The sequence below is a fragment of the Bicyclus anynana genome, chromosome 20 (assembly GCF_947172395.1).
Source record: "Bicyclus anynana chromosome 20, ilBicAnyn1.1, whole genome shotgun sequence".
Lineage (NCBI taxonomy): Eukaryota > Metazoa > Arthropoda > Insecta > Lepidoptera > Nymphalidae > Bicyclus > Bicyclus anynana.
This window is the reverse complement of record NC_069102.1, coordinates 5,623,204-5,645,903: the sequence shown is the minus strand read 5'-3', so window position 1 is coordinate 5,645,903 and position 22,700 is coordinate 5,623,204. Positions and strand designations below refer to the sequence as shown.

The window sequence follows — 22,700 nt, the reverse complement described above, 5'->3', positions numbered from 1 at the left end:
GGGCGTGTAGCGATGAATGAAAACCCCACGACTGATGCACCTCACTTCCCCGCACGCACGCTTTCACAGCTGCGCAGTCTTTCCCCCGTCGCCCGCATGTGGGACGATCATCAACGAACTTGCCAGACTAGTAACCAATCGCAAGTAAGCTATTGGCGACAGAAAAAGTTTTTACTCGCTTATCCAATCATAAGAGTCGTGATAGCCCAGTGGATGTGACCTCTGCCTCCGATTCCGGAGGGCGTAGATTCGAATCCGGTCCGAGGCTCCAACTTTTCAGTTGTGTGTGTGAAAGTGCATTTTAAGAAATTAAACATCACGTGTCTTAAACGGTGAAGGAAAAACTTACGCTACGTATAATGGTCACCTACCTGTTTAATTAAGACTAATATTATTTTTAAATTAAATGTTTATTATTTTTGTGAGTCATGGTTCTGCGAGACTATTAAGTTGGTATTTGTGGATTTTCGTTATCTATTAATGTTTCTGTACTTATTTACTTATCTATCTAGAGTGGGTTTTGTTGAAATGGAAATGAAACGAAAAACCACCTGGTTGAAGTGGTGTTGATAAAGAAAATATAGTAAGGGGGCGTTCATAAATTACGTGAGATGTTTTACGTTGGAGGGAGGGGGGGTCTCGGCAAATATCACGTAATTTTTTTTCTGAATGAAACAAAAAGAAAATATACTATTTTAGTCAATTTAAACCAGATTGTACATGCTTAAGATTTAATCTTAAGCGTAATCGTAATACGATTAAGATCATTATCATCATCAAGATAAGATCAAGCTAATGAGTTACTGTGCGCAAGTGCCAACGGCTTAGAGTGGGTAGATCAGAACGAAGTTGAAGGAGCAGATGATTTTACTGAAAATCATATGGACATGTTGGTTCCAATAGTCTCTCTTGAGACCAAGCATGATTCTCCATGGACAGAATTAGAATAGATATTCTTTTTTAAACCACAGTACTTACGATTTAAGTATTCTATTGTTAAATTTTTATTATACTTATAATTAAACTCACAGCAATATTGATTACTAGTCTTAACTAGTCGTAAATAAAAACACGAAGCAAATTTTCTTTTGTTTTTACAATAATAATCAAACACATTTACGTAAGAAACCCACATTTTGAAAAATCTCACGTGAGATTGGGGGATGGGGGGAGAGGGTTGAAAAAATCTCACGACATCTCACCAAGGGGGGGGGGGGGGGAGGGTTAGGTATTGTATTAGTGCCGTGATAGCCCAGTGGATGTGACATGCCTTCGATTCGGTGGGCTCACTTTTCAGTTAGAAATGTGTATTTTAAGAAATTAAATATTAGGCGTTTCAAACGCTGAACGAACGTATCGTGAGGAAACCTGCACATCTGAGAATTTTTTTAATTCTCTACGTGTGTGAAATCTGGCAGTCCGCATTGGGCCTGCGTGGTGAACTATAAGCCTGACCCCTCTCATTCTGAGAGGAGACTCGTGCTCAACAGTGAGCCTAATATGGATTGTTAATGATGATGACTTACTACTTAGGCACCTACTCGTATTATAGAAAGTAAGGGAAACTTATCTATAGATGAACTAACGAATGTTCTTCGTCCTTGAGGATTCCTTAATTGGGTCTAAAGATAAACCACACGAAAACCTACATAAATTCAGACACTAACAAAAGTCAAAAGTTCGAGGTATAGGTATGTCTCTCGGAATTGGACTGCCTAATCTTCTTAGATCATCATCATCATTATCAGCCGATAGACGCCCACTGCTGGACATAGGCCTCTTGCATGGATTTCCAAGAACTCGAGAACCCGAGAAGAGAATCGATCTCAAGCCGCCAGCATCCAACAGCGGCACCCTGCAACCCGCTTCGTCCATCGGCTATTCGATTCTGATTCGATTACGCAGAGAAACTCCAAGCATAGCTCGCCCTCTGAGTGACTTTGAGTCTTCTAATAAGGCCCATAGTTAGCGACTAAGTCTGGGATCCGTAGATCATCACTGAATCTTCTTAGGTATTTAACCAAAATTCTGCAGTGGGGTGATTTCGCCAATTGATCTTCAAGTGTTTGCAATCAGTTTGCAAGTGGCTATTATGATTAATCAGAATTTACGTGGGCAAATCACCATAGCGTTGTTCAGATGCGGTTATCAATCTATCATAGAAGATAGATAAGAAACATTGATTAGGACTAATATATATTTGCACTGAATGGATTAAAGTAGCATTGACCTAGAACTCCTAGAAGGCGACGCGACAAGGCTAAGAACAAGGACTCCCGAATCCTCAGGTACGCAATTGTTTTATTTTTTCATATTATAAGTTCCTATAATACCTATCTTACTAGCGGACCCAGTTAAGCTTCGCTTTTAATGTGCACTTACTTCACCCTATTGGCTAGGGCATTATGCAATCAACCAATAAGCTGTCGGCGACAAACAAAAACTTTAGTTGCTTAAAAACCTATAGGTACCAATAGGTCTTTTAGCTTTAGGCTAGGTTGCCTTTTTATAAACGTTTTTCAAGTAAGAATAGCTGTGGCGTGCACTTGTAAAAATACAATGCCTAGGTACTGAGATCATTTGGACACTCTGTAGGTACTTACCCTGATTATAAACCTTGTGCACATCACTCAGTCTAAGCGATTTTTTATTTTTTTTTATATTTACTCCTTAAGTACATTTCCTGTTTCTTGCGGTAAAGGACGGGGATTGAACCTAGCCCCTGTCCACCTCAGTCCTATTCTAGGCTAATATATTTAAGCTTTTACGCTATTTATTGAAATTCCTTGTTTCAGGTAAAATGAAATTTTTATTACTACTCGCGTTTGTGGCCACGGTAAGCGCGTTACCTCGTCTAGAACAAACAAGTCCAGCAAACGACGCACCGCTTGAGCCATGGGGCCCGTCAGAAAGGTCAGGAGATGGAGATATTCCATCGGAAAATGGATCAGGTCCATCTTCTCCACAACCTCCCGAAATCCCAGAAGAATCAGATGAAGATGAAGATGATTCCGATGAAAAAATAAACATTGGCGATTTAATTAACGCCCTAAGCGGCATCAGAGAAACTCTTCATCAGAAGATTCATGACAGACTAAGCCAACCTAAAAACGAGGATTCGGATCCTGAAGATGACAATAATGTGCCATCAGAAAGAGTTCCTGCAGACGAAGACAACTCAAATGATACGACAGCTGATGCTCCTCTGCCAGGCAATGGCACGGAAGGACCCAATTCTCCTCCTTCAAACAATACTGATTCAGGCAACAACACGGTATCCAACCAAAGACCTAACATTAATTTTACTGCCATCAAAAACGAAATACATGAAAAAATTGAGAACATTCTATTGAACATTTTACGTCCATTGCTGGGTAATAACAGTGAACCAGAAAATGGAACAGCTGTCAATCCTCCTCAACCAGGCAACAATACTGAAGCTCCATCCAATGAAACTGGCCCTGGTGATAATGGCAGAGGACCCCAAGGTGTAGGACCTAGTAACAACTCAGCTATTGCTCCTCCTAAACCAGGCAACAATACTGAAGCTCCATCCAATGAAACTGGCCCTGGTGATAATGGCAGAGGACCCCAAAGTGTAGGACCTAGTAACAACTCAGCTATTGCTCCTCCTAAACCAGGCAACAATACTGAAGCTCCATCCAATGAAACTGGCCCTGGTGATAATGGCAGAGGACCCCAAAGTGTAGGACCTAGTAACAACTCAGCTATTGCTCCTCATCAACCAGGAAATAATACTGAAGCTCCATCCAATGAAACTGGCCCTGGTGATAATGGCAGAGGACCCCAAGTTGTAGGACCTAGTAACAACTCAGCTATTGCTCCTCCTCAACCAGGGAATAATTCTTTGCCTCCACCAGAAGTTGATGCTTCCAACAGTGGTAATGAAACAGATGAAGCCGAAATTATAGCTAATGAACCAGCTACTGTTGGTTCAGGACCTAGCTCAGGTAGTGAAGTGATACGAGGATTTCAACCAATTAATGTAGAGCCAGCATTGCAAAGTCAAGTGAGATTTGCAAACACATACCCTGTAAGAGTGCCTCTACCTGGACTTCCGCAACCTGATCCCACTGTTCCTCATCGTCATCGTTACTAAGATATTGACGTAGTTCAACATACAGTTTCAGCTTATAATTATTACATTTATTTAATTTGTATGTAAATTACTTTATTTAATTGTTATTTTAAATATCTATTTTGTATTTATAATTTTTTTAAATATTCTTTTTTATTTCCATTTAACATCCACTAATAAAGTTTTTGTATAATATATCTAAAATGTTTATATTTTATTCTATTCACTCATAATATACCTGGCTAATGAAAGTAGTGACTAAAATTGCCTGACAATTTTAAAAAATCATTTAAACAAATTGAATAAACATGCGTTTTCATAACTTCTTTAAATATTTTTTTGTTTGTAAATACAACTACTTATAAATAAGTATTAAACTCAGTTATTCCAATATTTGCACTATAATTTTCAGAATTCACTACAAGTTTCACCCGCATAGTTCCCGTTACTGTAAGATCACAGGAACAGGAAGAACACAAAATATAGCCTATGAAACCCACAATTAATGTAGTTTTCTAGTGTTTAAACAATTTTTAAAATTACTTTAGTGGATCCTGAGATAACCCTACAATACCACAAACTTTCTATTTGTAATACTATTATAGAAGAAGTTTTTAAGTAAATGTTGTAGGTAAATAAAATATAAATGTAATTAAAAATAATTACTTCTATTGTTATAAATGTTTCATCAATTTAAAAACCAATTCAGTTACAATTAGGCAATAACATAGTCATTAACCATCATAGATTAAACTAAATTATAATAAAAAATCAATTATAATTTAAAGCTAATTTATTCATAAAATCTTCTATTACTGTATTGTACATACTAACTTAACTCTAATTTTGAAAACAATAATTCATTTAAGCACATAATCTTCTGGGTATTCCATAACTTTAGGGTACTTTTTGACTTCATCTTCAGGAATATGGTCAAGCCTAGTGGGTACTGGACGCAGTTGTCGTATTTGATTTGTAACATTCTGCATAATATCTTCTGGGACCTCTTCTCCTGGATAAATTAACATCCTCTGCATAGTGTGACGTCTTTGTAGATTACCTTTCATTGATCTGTACACTGCCTTCTTAATTATCTGAAATAATACAAATAAATAAAACTGAACTCTCTCTACGTTATTCTAAATTATGAAACAACTTTTCACTGAATGCATAAGAAAGTCTATATGCAAACTGCTGCTGTACCTGGTGGTAACCACTATTTAAGGGGAAATCTAATGATTAATGATCACAATACATCAGAAGAAGAGGTCAATATGACACAGGGACCTCTTGAAGAGCTGAAGAGCAACTATATCAAATGAATATGCATATATTATATGGAGTAAAATATATATTATTCTCAAACATAATAATTATTAACAAGAACTATACAAATGAAAAAACACAGGAGCATCTCATAGTATAGTAATAAAATTGTTTTTCTGGATTCCATACCTCACAAGGGAAATATTAAACTTTTATAAGGTCACTTTGTTATGATCACTATCTGTCAAGACCATTTATTTCAGAAATGTGTGGAGATAAAATATCTTAGCATTACATGGATTCTCTGTGAGTGCCGGGTCGGGAGTTTGGCAACTAACATTGATTAATAAGCCTCAAGTACAAGAAAAAGTTGCAAAGCTATTCATTTGTATTTATATTTTTAACCGACTTCCAAAAAGGAGGAGGTTCTACGTTCGGCTGTATGTATGTTTTTGTACACTATGCAGCTTACGCAGAGCAACATGTTCTAAGTGAGCTCTCATATGTAATGTGTATAGTGTAACTTGTAAGTTTTTTTTGTTTGTGCATACTATAACTGTCTAGTTTATCCAGTAGGCGTCCTAGTGGTGAATAATTTGTATGGCTACTAATATGTACTCAAGTCGTAGTTCAGGCTATGGAGTATTGAGGTTTTCTTTTATCCAATAATCTCTAAATAGCAGTTTGGAGTCATTGGCATAACTATGATTATTTATATGCCTATGTCAGGAGTATGTAAGAGCAGTTAAATAGTTGGCCACAACAAATCTGTTGGCTCCTTTAATTCTTCCTAACACTCTAATAGTATTCACTACATAGTAAAAATTAAATATCTGCCAACCTTCATAGGAACAGTGTGATAAGTCTATTAAGGTTCATAACCGGGGTGTTGAATGACTTACTACTATTATATTAGAGGTACTATAATAGTATAATTAAGTCATTACAAAGAATATAGGACACAAGTACTAACCATAGTTGGATCTTTGTTGTGAACCTCCCAAGCTAAGGTCCAGGATGCACCGCCAGGGTACCCAGTGTGATGGAAGTAAGCGCGCTGACGCCAATCATCACCACGGAGAGCTATATCTCTACTGTTGATGCAAACCACCACGTCGCCGCAATCATTCATTGGGTGGTATATAGGTTTGTGCATCCCCATTAAATACTTTTTTATAACATTCGCAGATAGATACGGATCCTGCCACTTGCAGTCAAATATGTGCCAAGTACGCGCGAACGTTGCCCATTGCTGAAAATTCACATTTATAACTAATTGACAAAATTTATTTACCATGAAATTGTAAGAACCTACAATAAGTTTTACATGGGTAATAAAGACTTAATAGTGCATCCAAAAATGATTAATTACACTATTTATTTACCTGGACACGCTTTGCTGCGGACATATTAAAATGAGGAGGTAAAAACAGCAGGAACTATTTTTTGAATAATTGATACACGAATAATAAAAGTGAGGTTATACGTCAAAATCACAGATGTCATAACAATAGGTTTTTTTTTTATTATCTAACATTATTTTCGGAGTTCTAGTCCTTTTGAAACAATAATCATGTAGTCATGTAGTAGGAAAGCTTTTACGGTTATAAAATTTTAATCTAGATTTATTGGATTACCGTCTCACGATCTCGTGGGTCATGGTTTGTAATACTGGAACTTCATTTTATTAATATACTTATTAAAATGAAGTTCAGTAAAAATTCTCAACCAGGGTCTGGAAAGTTTCTGACAGGGTGTAATCAGTCTGTACATTACGACCTCAGTACAAATTGCATATGCCTCATTAATTCCCTATTTGCTCAATAGATGGCGCTTTAAGGCACTTTGACCAGCAGGATTCTGAGGTAATCTTAAGCCAGGTATTAAAAAAAAAATATAACCTTGTGCGGCTTGTGACATTTTGTTTAATTTTGTAGACGAAACGGTTTTATTTCTTCTGCTTTCTTCATGGTGTTTTTTTGCGTTGATCTTTCCCGTCGACCTGGCTTTTTTTATGGATTTTGGTGACTGTTATAAATCGTTTCGACCTGTGCTTTACTTTGGATTCCGAGAACTCTGTTATATATGTCTTGTCTTGAGATTTAGTAGAGTTCTTTTTTTATTTTTTCGTGCAGATTTTTTACATTTAATTGGTGTAAGTCAACAAATATATTGTTAAGCGGTACTACTAAAGGTTTTGACGAAGATGACTGTATTCAAAGAGATGGAGTTGTTTATGTTCACAAAAGGAGAAACAATAAATAATTATATGTATCCCATTTGTGTTTTTATTATTTGTATCCGAATTCCTAAATAAAATAATAGAATTAAAGAACAGTTAATACTAGTAGGTAAACATTATGTTTATATCTCTATGGATATAGGTATATATACGTAATTCGACGCTCATTTTATACTTATGGGTATATATTATAATTGGTGTAGTTCTCTATCTGCTCATATGATGGCGCTAAGCTGAGATGGCATCTGAGGACTCTATACCCTATATTCAATGTACTCTATGGTTTCTGATTAACGGTTTATCATCATTAACTTGACAGTGGTCGTTAAAGAATATTATATCTTTATCACCCTCCACCCGCCATCCCACATTAAAGCAGCGTGGTGGGATCCACATCTGTGGGATTTCCTCTGGGGAACAAAGCCTGATCATGCGTCAACATTAAAATCTTGCAAAGAGAAAGACATTATGGTCGACCAATAGCGGCAGAATCGAAAATACTTTCTTGTGACTGAACAAAAAAGAGCTTTATTTTCAAAGCACCGCTCTCTTCCCGAAATATCTTGTGGCATCAGTGGCGTGTAGTCCATACCTGCAAAAATGCACTGCCTACCCGGATAACAATACTAACCTGTGTTTATAAGAAGAGTTCCTTATAAGGAATAGGGATGATGACAGTTTTTTAAATTGTATATAAATTAAGAGTATGCTAATAGTAAAGCAATTTTGTAAAAGGAACAGGGTATCTGCGATCATTACTTTCGGAGCTACAGGGATTTAAAGAGTCAGATTTGCGGCGCTACCGCGGATCCCTGAAAAACGCCCCATACAAAATGAATCGAAATAATGACGTCATAGGCAATGTAATGATCGTTAGATTTGTATGCGCGTTCAAACAAAATTACTAATATCTTTGTTATTTGTGCGTTTATGTTTATAGTTCATTTATTAAAAAAGTCACATTTAATGTAAGGAAGCTAAAACTGTATGAATTTTCATCTAATTACGATAAAATATTTTTAATAGTTTTTAAAATTTTATAATCTCATTTATTTTGCAAATATCCAGACAATCTTTGCTTTTTATGTATAAATTAGTTAACATTGACCCTATTTACCCGAATGTATCATAAAAATCAATATATTTAAACCTAGTCATCATCCCCATTTTAGATTTTCTACAATGCTCCAGTTTGTATAATGCCTACCCCAGATAAAAGCCTTGTGCACGCCACTGCGTAGCATCCATCCAGGCTACTGCTGTTAAAATCGGCTGATTAAAAATTTATAACTCAAGAGGATAAAGGAAAACTTAAGGAAGTAAAAAGCAACATTACAATTTTTTTATTTATTTACATGTGCATGAAATCTTGTTAATAAGTATAATACATTTTATTTATATAAAACAAAATAACTGTGGAATAAAGAAAAAAGTATACAAAATTCATTTATTCGAGACGCAAGTCCTTCCTCAACATGTAAGCGGATACGTGCATCATATATGGTTCATTTTCCAAAAAGTTTTTAATAACCCTCTCCCTGACCTCCTCCCAGGCATAGAGGTCTCTGTACAGTGGTCTCACGAATTTCATACGGCCTTGGTTATTCACGAATTCCAACGCCTCGTCCAATTTACCTTGATCTTTCTTTCGTATACACAACCTGAGCCATCTGAATAGGATTTCGCTGTTTGGATTGCCATGTATTCTGTATGTTTCTCCCATGTCCCGGAGTCTTTGCAATGTCAATGACGATGGATCCTCTTCGATCAGTGATTGGAGGAGGTATATCAATTGTTGTGGTGTGAAACGACTTACATCGGAGTAAGTCAGCTTTGAACATTCTTCATCTTTCACCATATCAACAGCTTTTTTCACCGCATCCGACAATGTTCTGTCAAAACTACAAAAAACAATGGATATAAATTAAATTATTTTCTTTTTTTTATTCTTTACAAGTTAGCCCTACAATCTCACCTGATGGTAAGTGATGATGCAATCTAAGATGGAAGCGGGTTAGCTTGTTAGCAGGAAGATGAAAATCCACACCCCTTATGGTTTCTACACAACATTGTACCAGAACGCTAAATTGCTGGGTGGTACGTCTTTATCTGTAGGGTGGTAAGTAGCCACGGCCGAAGCCTCCCACCAGCCAGACCTGGACCAATTAAGAAAACCTCAAGCCGGGGATCGAACCCAGGACCTCCGTCTTGTAAATCCATCGCGTATACCACTGCGTCACTGAGGTCGTCAAAAATATCAACCACTTCGCCTGCAAGGTCTGATAATTTTAACTTTTTCTATCCTTTTATATCTTGAAATAACAACTATGCCCACAATTTCACATGAAACATGCTTTTTGCTCCTTAGTTAACAGACTGACATACATGTAATTATTATATTTTATACACAATATAAGTACAATCTATCCTGTGAGAAGACTCGTGCTCGATAGTTGTAATCGTGTTCGTCGGTTAAATAGCTCCGTAAAAATACCTTTTTGTGTAGTTGAATGGTGTAATAAACCGACAATAACTTCTAGTTTAGATAGTATATACCAAATCTATGTTCATTTTCATGTATGAAAATGACAGATGTTCGTGATTTTCTGTGCGATACTGGTCTTTCTATAATTGGTCTTAGTTTTTATTTACGATTTTTAACAAAACTCTGTAAGGTATGGGTATGTTTTTCTTACCTGTCACAGAAGTACAGATCAGGTAGTCCAGTCTTAAACAGCCATGTGTCCCAGTCTATGTTTGATATCTTCTCATTTCCCTTGAAATACTCCAAAAAGAAATCTCTGAACTGATACGTGTCTAAGGATTGCCTTTGGAACTTCTTGATATATGCCTTTATGAAGTCATCAAACACAACTGTAATTATAATGTATAAATAATCAATAATAATTTTATACTATAGATTGATTACCTACAAAATCAAAGCAAAAAGTGATCCGAATAACAGGCTGCATCCATCAATCTCCTATTAAAAAGTGGATGCACAATCAGCGACCAAAAAACGTCCTCACTCAATGAGTGCCAAACACAACTTCTTGGCACTCAATTCAAGTAGTCGCATTTGCAAATTCAACCTTAAACTCAATCCTTAAGGTTGTATTTGCTCTGAATTTGGGATTTTATTGAATATTGGGCAATATTTAAAGGCCTTTAGGTATAATTTTCTTTAACAATAATTCTAAAACTGTCAAAGCAAAATTGGTCAATTTTTAAGTGAAGTATTTTTACATTATTGTGCGTCATTTTATAATAAAAGATCAATGACTGCAACACTGAGCGCACACATGCAGAATTTTGTCTTTAATCCCATTATATATATATACTAGCGGACGCCCGCGACTTCGTCCGCGTGAAACTTGATGTAAACTTTCAACTACCTCTACCCTACCCCTACCCTACCCGAAAAGTATAAAAAAAAAGTATCCTATGTCCTTCTCCTAGCTCTAAATTACCTCCCTGCCAATTTTCAGCTAAATCGGTTCAGCCGTTCTTGAGTTATAAATGGAGTAACTAACACGACTTTTTTTTATATATTATATAGATAGTTTTTACAACACAACACTTCCTGAACACACAACTCGACCTTGTAGACGATATTTAGGTATTATTTGTTTAAATAACGTTCGTTGTTGACCACAACTAATTGAGTTGACTATAAATTTCCTCTTTTGAGCGCCTCATTTTTTAAACACTAGTAACATCTAACAGTATTTAATATCATTGGTCATAATAGCGATTATACCCTCATTTTAATTTATTTGTTGGTAAACAGTACACATCGAGTAGGGCTATAGTATAGTTCATACTTACCCGGACCTCCTACAAGATCTTCAAGGTAACGTAAGAACAGTGACCCTTTCTCATATGGGACCCGTGAAAAGGCATCGTCTGGAGAGTGACCCTCCAAATTAATTACCAACTGTGTGAAAGGACTATTGTCACCCAGCTCATTATGTATCTGGAATATAAAGACTAATTTAATGAATGTATTAATAAGTTAAAAATAATAGGGATGATGACAGTTTTTTTTAATTGTAATTTATAAAAATTAGGTGTATGCTAAAAGTAAAGCCACTTTGTAAAATAACAGGGTATCTGCGATCATTACTTTCGGAGCTACAGGGATTTAAAGGGTCAGATTTGCGGCGCTACCACGGATCCCTAAAATTCGCCCCATACAAAATAGCACGAAAGGATGACGTCGTCGATTCGTAAGAATGTTAAGACTTGTATGGGTGCTCAAACAACAACACAAAATTAACAAAATTACAAATATCTTCGTTTTTAGAAATCGTGCCGCGTTGCATAAACCAACTCATGACTAAGGGCCCCGAATGGGTCCGAAACCAATCGGGCATACTTCGACCTTATATCACGTGAGTTTTAGTTGTGTTTCATTATCAATTAATATCTTTGTTATTTGTGATATTTGATGTAATTGGATTTAAGTCACGTGACTATTTTTTCGTATTCCTGACAGCAAACACTTTCATTTGATGTCCATATCATGGGGGTGAATTTCAAACAGCCAGTCAACCGTCTCGGGGAGGCCGTCATATTGGATTTGTAATAACATTTCTTAGCTAGTCATGTATTGTCATCAGAACTCAGAACAGAGCGTGTGCAAAATTTCATCCTATTCGAAGACCGGGAAGTAGGTCAAATTAAGATTCCAAGATTTAACTTTCTTACAAGTAGTTACAAGTGAAGCTAATATAAGCGGGTTAAAAAAATTTTGATACTTACAGTCTCTTCAAGTTCTTGCATCCCGAGTAAACTGCTGAAATCTCTGGCTTGTATAGCCGTTTCTGGGTCTTGTTGGAGCGAAGCCCCCACTTTCCTCTCTAGGAACACGGTGAAGCCTTCATTGAGCCAGAAGTGCTCAAAGTTTCTGTTAGTCACAAGGTTCCCAGTCCAACTGTGCATTATTTCATGCACTATGACATCTGCTAGGCTTTTATCTCCGGCCTGAAATTATTGTATATTCTTTCATGTTTATTATAACAAGATCCCCAAGACTGTGATGGACTTGCCAATGCACAACTTTAAGCAATGTGTTAAAAAATATTTACTTAGTCGAGGTTACTACACTATTGATGAGTTCCTTAACGATAAAAGTGCTTGGAGGCCATAGGATCAGCTTCCACCTTCACACAGGAAGTAAAACTATAAGAAATTGTAATTGTTATCAATTGTAAATTATAATACTGTATGACTTTTTCATTTCAAAAGAGCAACTGTTGAGTTTCTTGCCGGTATCTTCTCAGCAGAACCTGCCTTCCGAACCGGTGGTAGAATCTTTACAAATAGTCAACTGACGTGTCAAAAGTGCTTGTAAATTGAGCCTACTTGAAATAAATGAATTATGATTTTTTTTTTCATATTATTGACTTGATAGCGTCTTATAAATCGTTGAACACCGGCGGCACGCACGAAAAAGTGTCACATTTTGCCTGTGCCTAGCATGGAAACGAGAGCTGACACATCTAGTTAATTTATGGAAAAATCGTAAAGTTTTCTATTATCTTCCTCTTTGTATTATAGAATATAGATAGTTCAATGATAATAATTCAATTAAATTCTTAAAAGTAAGCAATTTTTCATCGATGTTTTTTTAAAAAATTATTATCGTCCGTGTAGACTGACTTTTTTCTATTTAAAAGCCTTTCAATGACAAATAAGCAAAGGCGGGGCACATAGTACAAAGAGCCAATGACGTTGGGGTCCCAAAATATTGGAATGCACCAGAATAAAACCTCTCATTACTATTAGAACCAAACTTAAAGACAGAAATTATGAAGGGTCTAACTGGACGCGTATGTCCACTAGTTCATATAGATGTATTATAATTTATATAATATATATAACTTTCTAACTGGAAGATTCTAAATCTTCCAATTGAGGAAATTATATTTTTTAATTGATCTAGATTTTGTCTTTTGTAGCTTTGACTGTAGGGATCACTCTATTAGCAAAGACATAATGCCAAGCGTTAAGACATTCCAGTATTATATTGTGTAGAAAACTTTAACACATATGTGTTGAATAACTAACTACTGCTAGTGAAATTGTAGATTTCATTAAAAAATATATTTAAAAATATATTCATGTAAAGAAACTTCCTATACAAAATATTAAAAACATGCACTACAATAGAAAATTAATGTTGCATACTAACAATGGAACATAAATAATTTAGTTACATACAACTGTTATTGAATAAATGAGTAAAAATAAACCTTTGAACAGTAAATAATTTAAAACAACTACCTCGTCGGCCTAGTAGTTAGTGTATATGGTTTCGGAAAATGAGGTTTTGAGATCGAGTCCTGGCTTACTTACTAACTTCAACTTACTTCAAGTCTTTTTCATTTGAAATGAAATGAAGCCTATGGTGGAACGCGCTTGCCTAGAAAATGCCTATTGACTCTTGACTTCATAGGCGTATATGGGGGGGGGGGGAAGGTTTGGTCCGTGAATTTCACAGGCTACTTTTATCGCCATATTCCTATGGGAACGAACAGGTATGGCGATTATTTAAGGCGCAATTTACTCACCAGTAGTGTGGGAGTCACGAAGGTCAAGCAAGGGTTCTCCATGCCCCCGTACGGGAAGGAGGGCGGCAGCACCAGCAAGTCGTACTGCTTCCACTGGTAGGGGCCGCACAGCTGCTCGGCCCCCTACAGATACCTCTCCGTATCCTCACAGTTCACTCACCATTAGTGTGGGAGTCACGAAGGTCAAGCAAGGGTTCTCCATGCCCCCGTACGGGAAGGAGGGCGGCAGCACCAGCAAGTCGTACTGCTTCCACTGGTAGGGGCCGCACAGCTGCTCGGCCCCCTACAGATACCTCTCCGTATCCTCACAGTTCACTCACCAGTAGTGTGGGAGTCACGAAGGTCAAGCAAGGGTTCTCCATGCCCCCGTACGGGAAGGAGGGCGGCAGCACCAGCAAGTCGTACTGCTTCCACTGGTAGGGGCCGCACAGCTGCTCGGCCCCCTACAGATACCTCTCCGTATCCTCACAGTTCACTCACCAGTAGTGTGGGAGTCACGAAGGTCAAGCAAGGGTTCTCCATGCCCCCGTACGGGAAGGAGGGCGGCAGCACCAGCAAGTCGTACTGCTTCCACTGGTAGGGGCCGCACAGCTGCTCGGCTCCCTACAGATACCTCTCCGTATCCTCACAGTTCACTCACCAGTAGTGTGGGAGTCACGAAGGTCAAGCAAGGGTTCTCCATGCCCCCGTACGGGAAGGAGGGCGGCAGCACCAGCAAGTCGTACTGCTTCCACTGGTAGGGGCCGCACAGCTGCTTGGCCCCCTACAGATACCTCTCCGTATCCTCACAGTTCACTCACCAGTAGTGTGGGAGTCACGAAGGTCAAGCAAGGGTTCTCCATGCCCCCGTACGGGAAGGAGGGCGGCAGCACCAGCAAGTCGTACTGCTTCCACTGGTAGGGGCCGCACAGCTGCTCGGCCGCCTGCAGATACCTCTCCGTATCCTCAAACTCTGATGCTGCGCTTTCTATGTTCTCTTTTTCCGCCCATACGGTTGATCTGAAAATAGTAGGTACATCTTCTTTCTTCTTTCTTCTGGGCCGTTTCCGCACTTAGCCATGTGTTTGGCCGTTGTGCGTGATAGTAGGTACATATTACTGTACTATTTTAGTAGTACATATTGCATACTGAATAACAGACAGTGTCACCTTAAGGACAATACAAACCTTTTCTGAAACACACAATACATACTCGTAGTTGGACAAGGAATTTTCCAATTTTTACGTGCTTATCATAGTCAAAAACTTCGTGGACGCCATTGTCTACAGGGTACTTTCGGCTAACGGCGATGCCTTATTATTGCTTGCGTCGCGTCGTTGCAATGTATCATTGCATCCCACATCTGCGTTGCAATAACACGACGTCGACGCTGCGAAGACAAAACGTAACGCACCGTATTTAAGCATCGCTCTAAAAAGGATTTTTTTCTTCTTGAATAGAGAAAAGTTTCCGAACCAGTCTCTTTATCTATATCCCAGGTTCATTCTTTGTAACGACGTTTTGACGGCCTCCGTGGCGCAGTGGTATGCGCGGTGGATTTACAAAACGGAGGTCCTGGGTTCGATCCCCAGCTGGGCCGATTGAGATTTTCTTAATTGGTCCAGGTCTAGCTGGTGGGAGGCTTCGGCCGTGGCTAGTTACCACCCTACCGACAAAGACGTACCGCCAAGCGATTTAGCGTTCCGGTACAATGTCGTGTGGAAACCGAAAAGGGGTATGGTTTTTCATCCTCCTCCTAACAAGTTAGTCCGCTTCCAACTTGGACTGCATCATCACTTACCATCAGGTGAGATTGTAGTCAAGGGCTAGCTTGTAAAGAATAAAAAACAAAAAAAAAAAACGATGTGGCCTCACAGTGATGGCCAGCTATACTATAAGGGAAGAGAAGACACTTGGTCGTCTTCTCCCTATGTTCGCAGCGCGCTCGCCGCTCATCAACACGGTGAAGTGTTTTGTCAGTGACGATGGTGTTGTAAGTGAACCTACCGATATCCTAGTTTCTTGCTCTGCAGCACCCCCACAGCAATGGCCAGCAGGTAGGAGGGGATGGGCACGGGTTGGCTGAACCAGGTCTGGTCGTCTTCTACATCTGTTCGCAGCGCGCTCATCAACACGGTGAAGTGTTTGGGGGCGGTGACGGTGGCGTTGTACGTGAATTTGACGCCCGGCGTGTCTTGGCACGGGAGGATAGAACGCGCGTGGATGGGCTGAAAAAGATGTTTCTTTATGAGTAAAATTACTATCGAACGAGAGCTTGCTATCATAATTTATCTTTATCAACCAATATTCGGCTTACTGCTGAGCTCACTGATGGACTATTGGCCTAACCACCACGCTGACCCAATGCGGATTGGCAGACTTCACACAGAGCCACCAGAGCCACCAAAGAAGAAAATTCTCTGGTGTGCAGGTTTCCTCACGATGTTTTCCTTATTTTTAACGTTTATTGACACGTGATATGTAATTACATATCACGTGTCAATAAACGTCATATCCACTGAATTATCACGGCTCTCTATATAGCTTGCTATAATGAGACAAACAATTTTTGTAAGTGAAATGCTAAAAGTTTGTCAATGAGACACCTATGTCTGGTTATTGCAGTCTCTTAGTCCATTAATTAGCAAGTAACAAGCATAATCGCAATCCTTCTACTAGCAGAAACCAGCAATTTCAATCGGGACGTTCTCGTTCCCATGGGAATGTGGGGACAAAATATACATATGTCATTCCCATTATTGTATCTTACCATTGGTGAAAGAACATTTAAAATTGGTCCAATACTTTCCGGAACCTATACGCTACAAACAAACAAAAAATCTTCCTACAAGTATTGTTAGTGTAGACGCAAACCATATATAACAAAAATTACCTGACATTGACTGAACAGATACGGGTGTTCCTTCCCAGCGGTCTGATTTGGTGCTAACCATTGCAACCCAGTAGCGGTAGGCGCAGTTTTGAACTTGATCTTTAACCCAAACCTAGAACATAAAAATACAGTATTGTTGAAAAAGATAATTGACCGACCGACGTGTCAAAGCATAACCAAAACTAATGGCTACCATATTGGTGACAATTAATAAACGTCTTTTTTTTTAAAAAGACTTTTTTCTACACAAAGGACTTCCAACAAACGGAAAAATATCATAAAGTCTGAAGATAACAACCCTGTTTTTAAAAAACTGTGTGGTCAGAAAACCCCCGTGGTTTAATGATAACAAAAAAAAACAATGTCTTGTAAACCCAGCCTCACTTGAGACATTGAAGTTTCTTTCGAGCACATGTTAACCTGGTACTTTTCGTAAAAAAAAAATATAGTGAGAGTATAAATCTACCTCCATAGACATAAACAGATACTCCGTCTACCTCGAACTCCTAATATTCTCTGCTACCCTAGTACTTTATATCACGACGATTTCTGCCAGTTCACTCTAAAGAACTTCTTTCTAATAAACGGGAGAATGAATCATCTCACATATTGTTTTTCAAAAAATACTCCGACGGACTCTTTTGTACCATCTTCCACTGGGTGCACCTTTCGTCGAACGGTTCTAGTCGTTCGCAAGACGACTCCTCCACGTCGTAGTTATAGAAGCAAGGCGTACGCGGCTTGTACGCGAATCCGTTGAACGTCATGGGAACTTTCTCGGCGGGGTCGTCTTTCATCAATTTTTCGCACTCTTTTTTAGACAGCCCGAGAAAGGGATCGAAACTTTAAAAGGAATTGGAAACGCTGAATTTGACAGTTTATTTAGGTTAGCGTTTTAATAATACTAGCAGAACCGGTCTAGATTCGCTTTAACTTATATGCACTTACTTCTTCTCTACCCCTACCCTATCGTACCCCTACTATTTATACCTTGGAATATGCTGTGATACAGTAAGACAATATACACTGTAGAGTTTTAGTGTATTAGCCAAAGATATTTAACTACGTTGAAACAGGACAGTATTTATAAATAGAGAAGCGAAAAAGACAAATAGGAAGCGATTGGCAGGATGAAGAGCATGAAATGCGGCTGGACGAGTAACCACACCACATCTCTTCCCCCTTCCCTCGTTATTTCCCATTCCACTAGTCGAGTGTAAGTCAGGCCCGTAAGATTCTACAAGTGGCTGGATACCAAGACAGAGGAAAAATAATTCCCCGCGAGGACCTGTATGCCTAACATGTGACCAACTAGATATTAGTGCAGAGAAATAGACAAATGTCAGCCAATAAGCGGCGAAACCGGAAATACCGCTTACACTTTCATTGAGTTGGGATGAAAAAGATGGGGTCAAGTTTAGCCTATTTCTCTTCACGAAATATGTCATTGGTCGCGTGCTAGGCTCACTGTTCGGGCAAGGAGCCCTCTCCTTATTCATGGCCCATATTTTCCGTATTAAGGCCCCATATTCTTAAACACACTGATTATAACTTACTCTTTCTCTGGCGCAACAGACGTCGGCAGACGTACTGATAACTTGGAACCTAAGTTTGGTATAAATTCGCCTAATTTAAACTTTAATTGGGTACCATCGTCAAGCTCCGCTGACTCTATGGTTAACTCACTGGTGTCTAATATCTAAAACAAATAACAAAATACACGTAAATATATACACGTAATCATATTTCATGTCGCTAACTATGGACCTTATTAGAAAGCTCAAAGTCTCTCAGTGGGTGATGGAGCGAGTTATGTTAGAAATACTCCCAAAGTTTTCTACATGATCGAATCAGGAAAAATCGATTCTATATAGGTACCAAAAGTTTAGTGTAAACATTCAAAAGGGTACGCCTTAGACATTAGACTTCTTAAATTAACAAAAAAATATATATATTAAGATATTTTATAGTGAAGTTATGAGATAAATAAGGCAAAAATTTGCGTGACCACATTTAATAATTAAAAAAAAACATATTAATCATCCATCTCATTTAATCCCTTTGCAGTGGCGGGCACTTCATAGATGCAAAATGCCTACTCCGAAAATTTTCTGTAATCTGTGCGTATAGCGCATACCCTAGTTTAAAACCTTGTGCACGTCACTGCCCCATTGCCCTCAAACTAAACAAACAATATAAGCCTAACGGACAGGAAACGAACCCTGGACCTCCCGTCCTTTGGATCCGACTTAACCGTCGAGCTATTGAGGCATACTTTATAATAACATAATACGAAATATATTATCAACTTTATCTGCAATAGGTAAAGTACCGACTACTATCGAGATATCCACGTCAAATATGTCAAATGCCAACTGCTGATAAAATAATAAGATAACTACTCAATACAATAGGGATTAATTTTAAATTGCCTGGTTGGTCTAGTGATTGCTTAGTTTCGACTAAGATCTTACATGAGGTCCAGGGTCCCAGTATTTTTTTTACAGTATAGTTTTTTAATGGATAAACTGATTTGGCTGAAAATTGGTGGGGAGATAGCTTAGAGCCAAGAGATGGACATAGGATACTTAAGGTAGAGGTAGAGTAAGGACAGGGTAGGTTTGGGGTAGGGTAGGGGCAAAGTACAGGTTGGATAAGGGTAGGGTATGGGTAGGGTATGGGTAGGGTAGGTGTAGGGTAGGGTAGGGGTAGGGTTAGGTAGCTCTGGTAGCTTGGGTAAGGTTAAGGTAGGTGTAGGGTGGGAGTAGAATATGATAGGAGTAGGGAGTGAGTCAAAGCAAAGCTTGACCGGGTCTGCTAGTACATTGCATATAGGTAATGGTATTTTGCCTGCTCATGGGGTTATGTAAGTAACTAAGTAAAAGTAGTAACACTTACCAAATCATCCATAAAGTCTATAACTTGTATATTATACAAAGCAGTCCCATGTAATATTTTGTTTTCAAAGTCCACATCATATGTAAGTTGTATATGCTTTATTAAACAGAGTTCTGTAATAAATACATTTTAAAGCTGTATATATTTACTTACAGAATTACCAATACCACATGTACTTTATAATAAGCTAACAAGCTAAGCATACAAGCTCTGTAATATGGAGCTCTACAACTACTAATAACAAATTTATTCCCAGGGGACATGCTTAATCATTATCAACCCATATTCGGCTCACTGCCAAGCTCGAGTCTCCTCTCAGAATGAGGGTTAAGCCACCAAACTGACCCAATGCAGACTGGCAGCTTCACACACATAGAGAATTAAGAAAATTCTTAGGTATGCAGGTTTTTTCACAATGTTTTTCCTTCACAGTTTGAGACACATTCTTTAAAATGCACACAACTAAAAGTTGGAGTTGCATGCTCCTGAGTGGATTCGAACCCACACCTCCGGAATCGGAGGCAGAGGGCTATCACACTCATTACATACATTACAGACATACTTATGCCGTGGTAACATTTCCGTGTGGCGCAAGCTTTTAAAAAAAATAGAATTGATACAAATGTGTCCAGGTACTTTCAGAAAATATTTTAAGAACGTAATATAATAGTGAATCAATCACAGGGAAAATTAAAAACAGTAATAAAAAATACTATATTATAAATTAGTACCTGGTCTAGAAAATGAAGATGGATCCAAAGGGCTAAGAGCTCCCATTGTCTTGTGTTTCATAGAGCTAAAACAAATAACACCAATCACTAACAAACATATCTCTCTAGTACTATACATTGCTGATCAGAATACAAGGCCTTTCAGTACAATAAATTGATCATGACTGACATGCAGTTTATAGCTATTGCTCTTAATCATAACTAGCTTTTGCGCGCGACTTCGCTGGCATCATTTCATAATATTATGAATTCAGTAAAGTGTGTAAAGTTACTGAACCAATTTTGAAAAATCTTTTACCACTGAAAGCCAGATTATTTATCAGTGTCACAGGCAATATTTTATCCCTATAATCCCATGGGTAGTACTAGCTGACGCCGCGCGGTTTCACCCGCGTGTTTTCCGTTCCCTTAAAAACACAGGGTTAACGAGCTATCTAACTATGAAAGAATTTTTCAAAACAGACCAGTAGTTCTTGAGATTAGTGTGTTCAACCAAACAAACAAGCAAACTCTTCAGCTTTATAATTTATAATATAAGTATAGATTTAAAGCAAGATATAATAATATTTGTAAATTTCACACAAAGAACATTATTCTTGTTAAGCTAGATTCACTATTAAATATAATAAAAGTAGCAGTAATATTGGCATTTTGTATGCCTGCTTATTGCTTATACTGTATGAAGAACATCATATGAGTACATTAAATGGTGGTTTCCTGGTTTACAGCACACACCGTCAGTTTAGAACCAATCAGTTGGAAACAGAGGATTTTATTTTAAATCCATTCCAATATTCAAAACTGCTAAATTAAGCGAAATAAATTTAATAGAAGAAATAATTTCATAAGTGATAATTAATAAATCTAAAAATTTGACTTCTATGAAAGTAATGGGTTATTTGGAAAACAAATTGGCTGTCACAACAGATTAATGATATGTCATATGACATATCATGTTGAAATCAATCAAAATGTTTAAGCCTCTTATCCAGCAACATTTAATGTGACATGTTGAACAACATTGTTGTTCACAACAATGCACACCCATACATGCAGAACTTTGTTGACCCAAGAGAAAATTGACCCTAATTGAAGAGAAATAGATAAAAATAACATCCAATGGAGATGGAGTTGTCCCAGTCTCTTTTGTTCCACAATGAAAGAAATAACTCCTTTGACGGCCTCTGTGGTGCAGTGGTATGAGTGGTGGATTTACAATACAGAGGTCAATCCTGGGTTCAATCCCGGCTAGGCCGATAGAGATTTTCTTAATTGGTCCAGGTCTGGCTGGTGGGAGGCTTCGACCGTCACTAGTTATGACCCTATCCACAAAGACATACCATCAAGCGATTTAGCGTTCCAGTATGATGTTGTGTGGAAACCAAAAGACGTGTGGATTTTCATGCTTCGATCTGAGACTGCATCATCACTTACCACCAGGTGAGATTGTAATCAAGGGCTAACTTGTAAAGAATAAAAAAAAAAAAGTAAATATAAAATTATTGAATTAAAAATCACATAATATTCAATTAACATTCTGTAAAAATAGTTTACAAGCCGTTCAAAAAATAAACAATGAAAATTTTCGATACTGAATGTAAATTCATAATATTGTAGTCTTACTTGAGGCAAAAATTTCTAATTTCTATCGAAGGCACTTTATTTGTTGCTGGTGTAAAAGGAAGGAAATAGTCACAACTTAACTTACTACTATCAATTGAAAATACTCTTTGTTTTCTTGTAAAAATTGAATAACGCAAAGGTAAACGAAAATGCCGCGTGACTACTTTACCAATGACATGACCAAGGAACATATTTACTCAGGAGAAGAATACCAACTTCATACAAAAAAAGTGGCACCAAAATTACCGCCATCTGTGGAATGCCCCCATTGAAACAATTTGCCAACGCGGGAAATTCAAAGCTAATATATTGTTTTTAAATTTTCACAGTTCAGCTTTTGTAGACGGAATAGCTTTAAAATAAATATTTTTAAAAACCATTTCGATTAATTAAT

General features: G+C 37.9%; 3 protein-coding genes across 3 annotated transcripts; 1 reads left to right on the top strand and 2 right to left on the bottom strand.

Annotated features, from left to right (window-relative positions):
* The first annotated feature begins 1,239 nt into the window (after positions 1-1,239).
* Positions 1,240-4,120, top strand: LOC112052749 (sporozoite surface protein 2-like). The gene is made up of 2 exons (XM_024091945.2): positions 1,240-2,288; positions 2,796-4,120. The coding sequence occupies exon 2, from the start codon at positions 2,801-2,803 to the stop codon at positions 4,118-4,120; it is 1,320 nt and encodes a 439-aa protein (XP_023947713.2). The 5' UTR covers positions 1,240-2,288; positions 2,796-2,800.
* A 754-nt stretch (positions 4,121-4,874) lies between these two features.
* LOC112052751 (39S ribosomal protein L13, mitochondrial) lies at positions 4,875-6,887 on the bottom strand. The gene is made up of 3 exons (XM_024091947.2): positions 6,751-6,887; positions 6,339-6,617; positions 4,875-5,193 (listed from the first exon to the last, which is right to left on the bottom strand). The coding sequence occupies exons 1-3, from the start codon at positions 6,772-6,774 to the stop codon at positions 4,960-4,962; spliced, it is 537 nt and encodes a 178-aa protein (XP_023947715.2). The 5' UTR covers positions 6,775-6,887; the 3' UTR covers positions 4,875-4,959.
* Positions 6,888-8,939: 2,052 nt separating this feature from the next.
* Positions 8,940-22,477, bottom strand: LOC112052748 (leukotriene A-4 hydrolase). The gene is made up of 11 exons (XM_024091939.2): positions 22,307-22,477; positions 20,684-20,748; positions 19,953-20,065; positions 18,611-18,753; positions 17,055-17,166; positions 16,169-16,389; positions 14,983-15,181; positions 12,372-12,593; positions 11,436-11,583; positions 10,304-10,481; positions 8,940-9,508 (listed from the first exon to the last, which is right to left on the bottom strand). Exons 2-11 carry the CDS (start codon positions 20,742-20,744, stop codon positions 9,055-9,057), a joined length of 1,851 nt encoding a protein of 616 aa, XP_023947707.2. The 5' UTR covers positions 20,745-20,748; positions 22,307-22,477; the 3' UTR covers positions 8,940-9,054.
* Between the last annotated feature and the right edge of the window lie 223 nt (positions 22,478-22,700).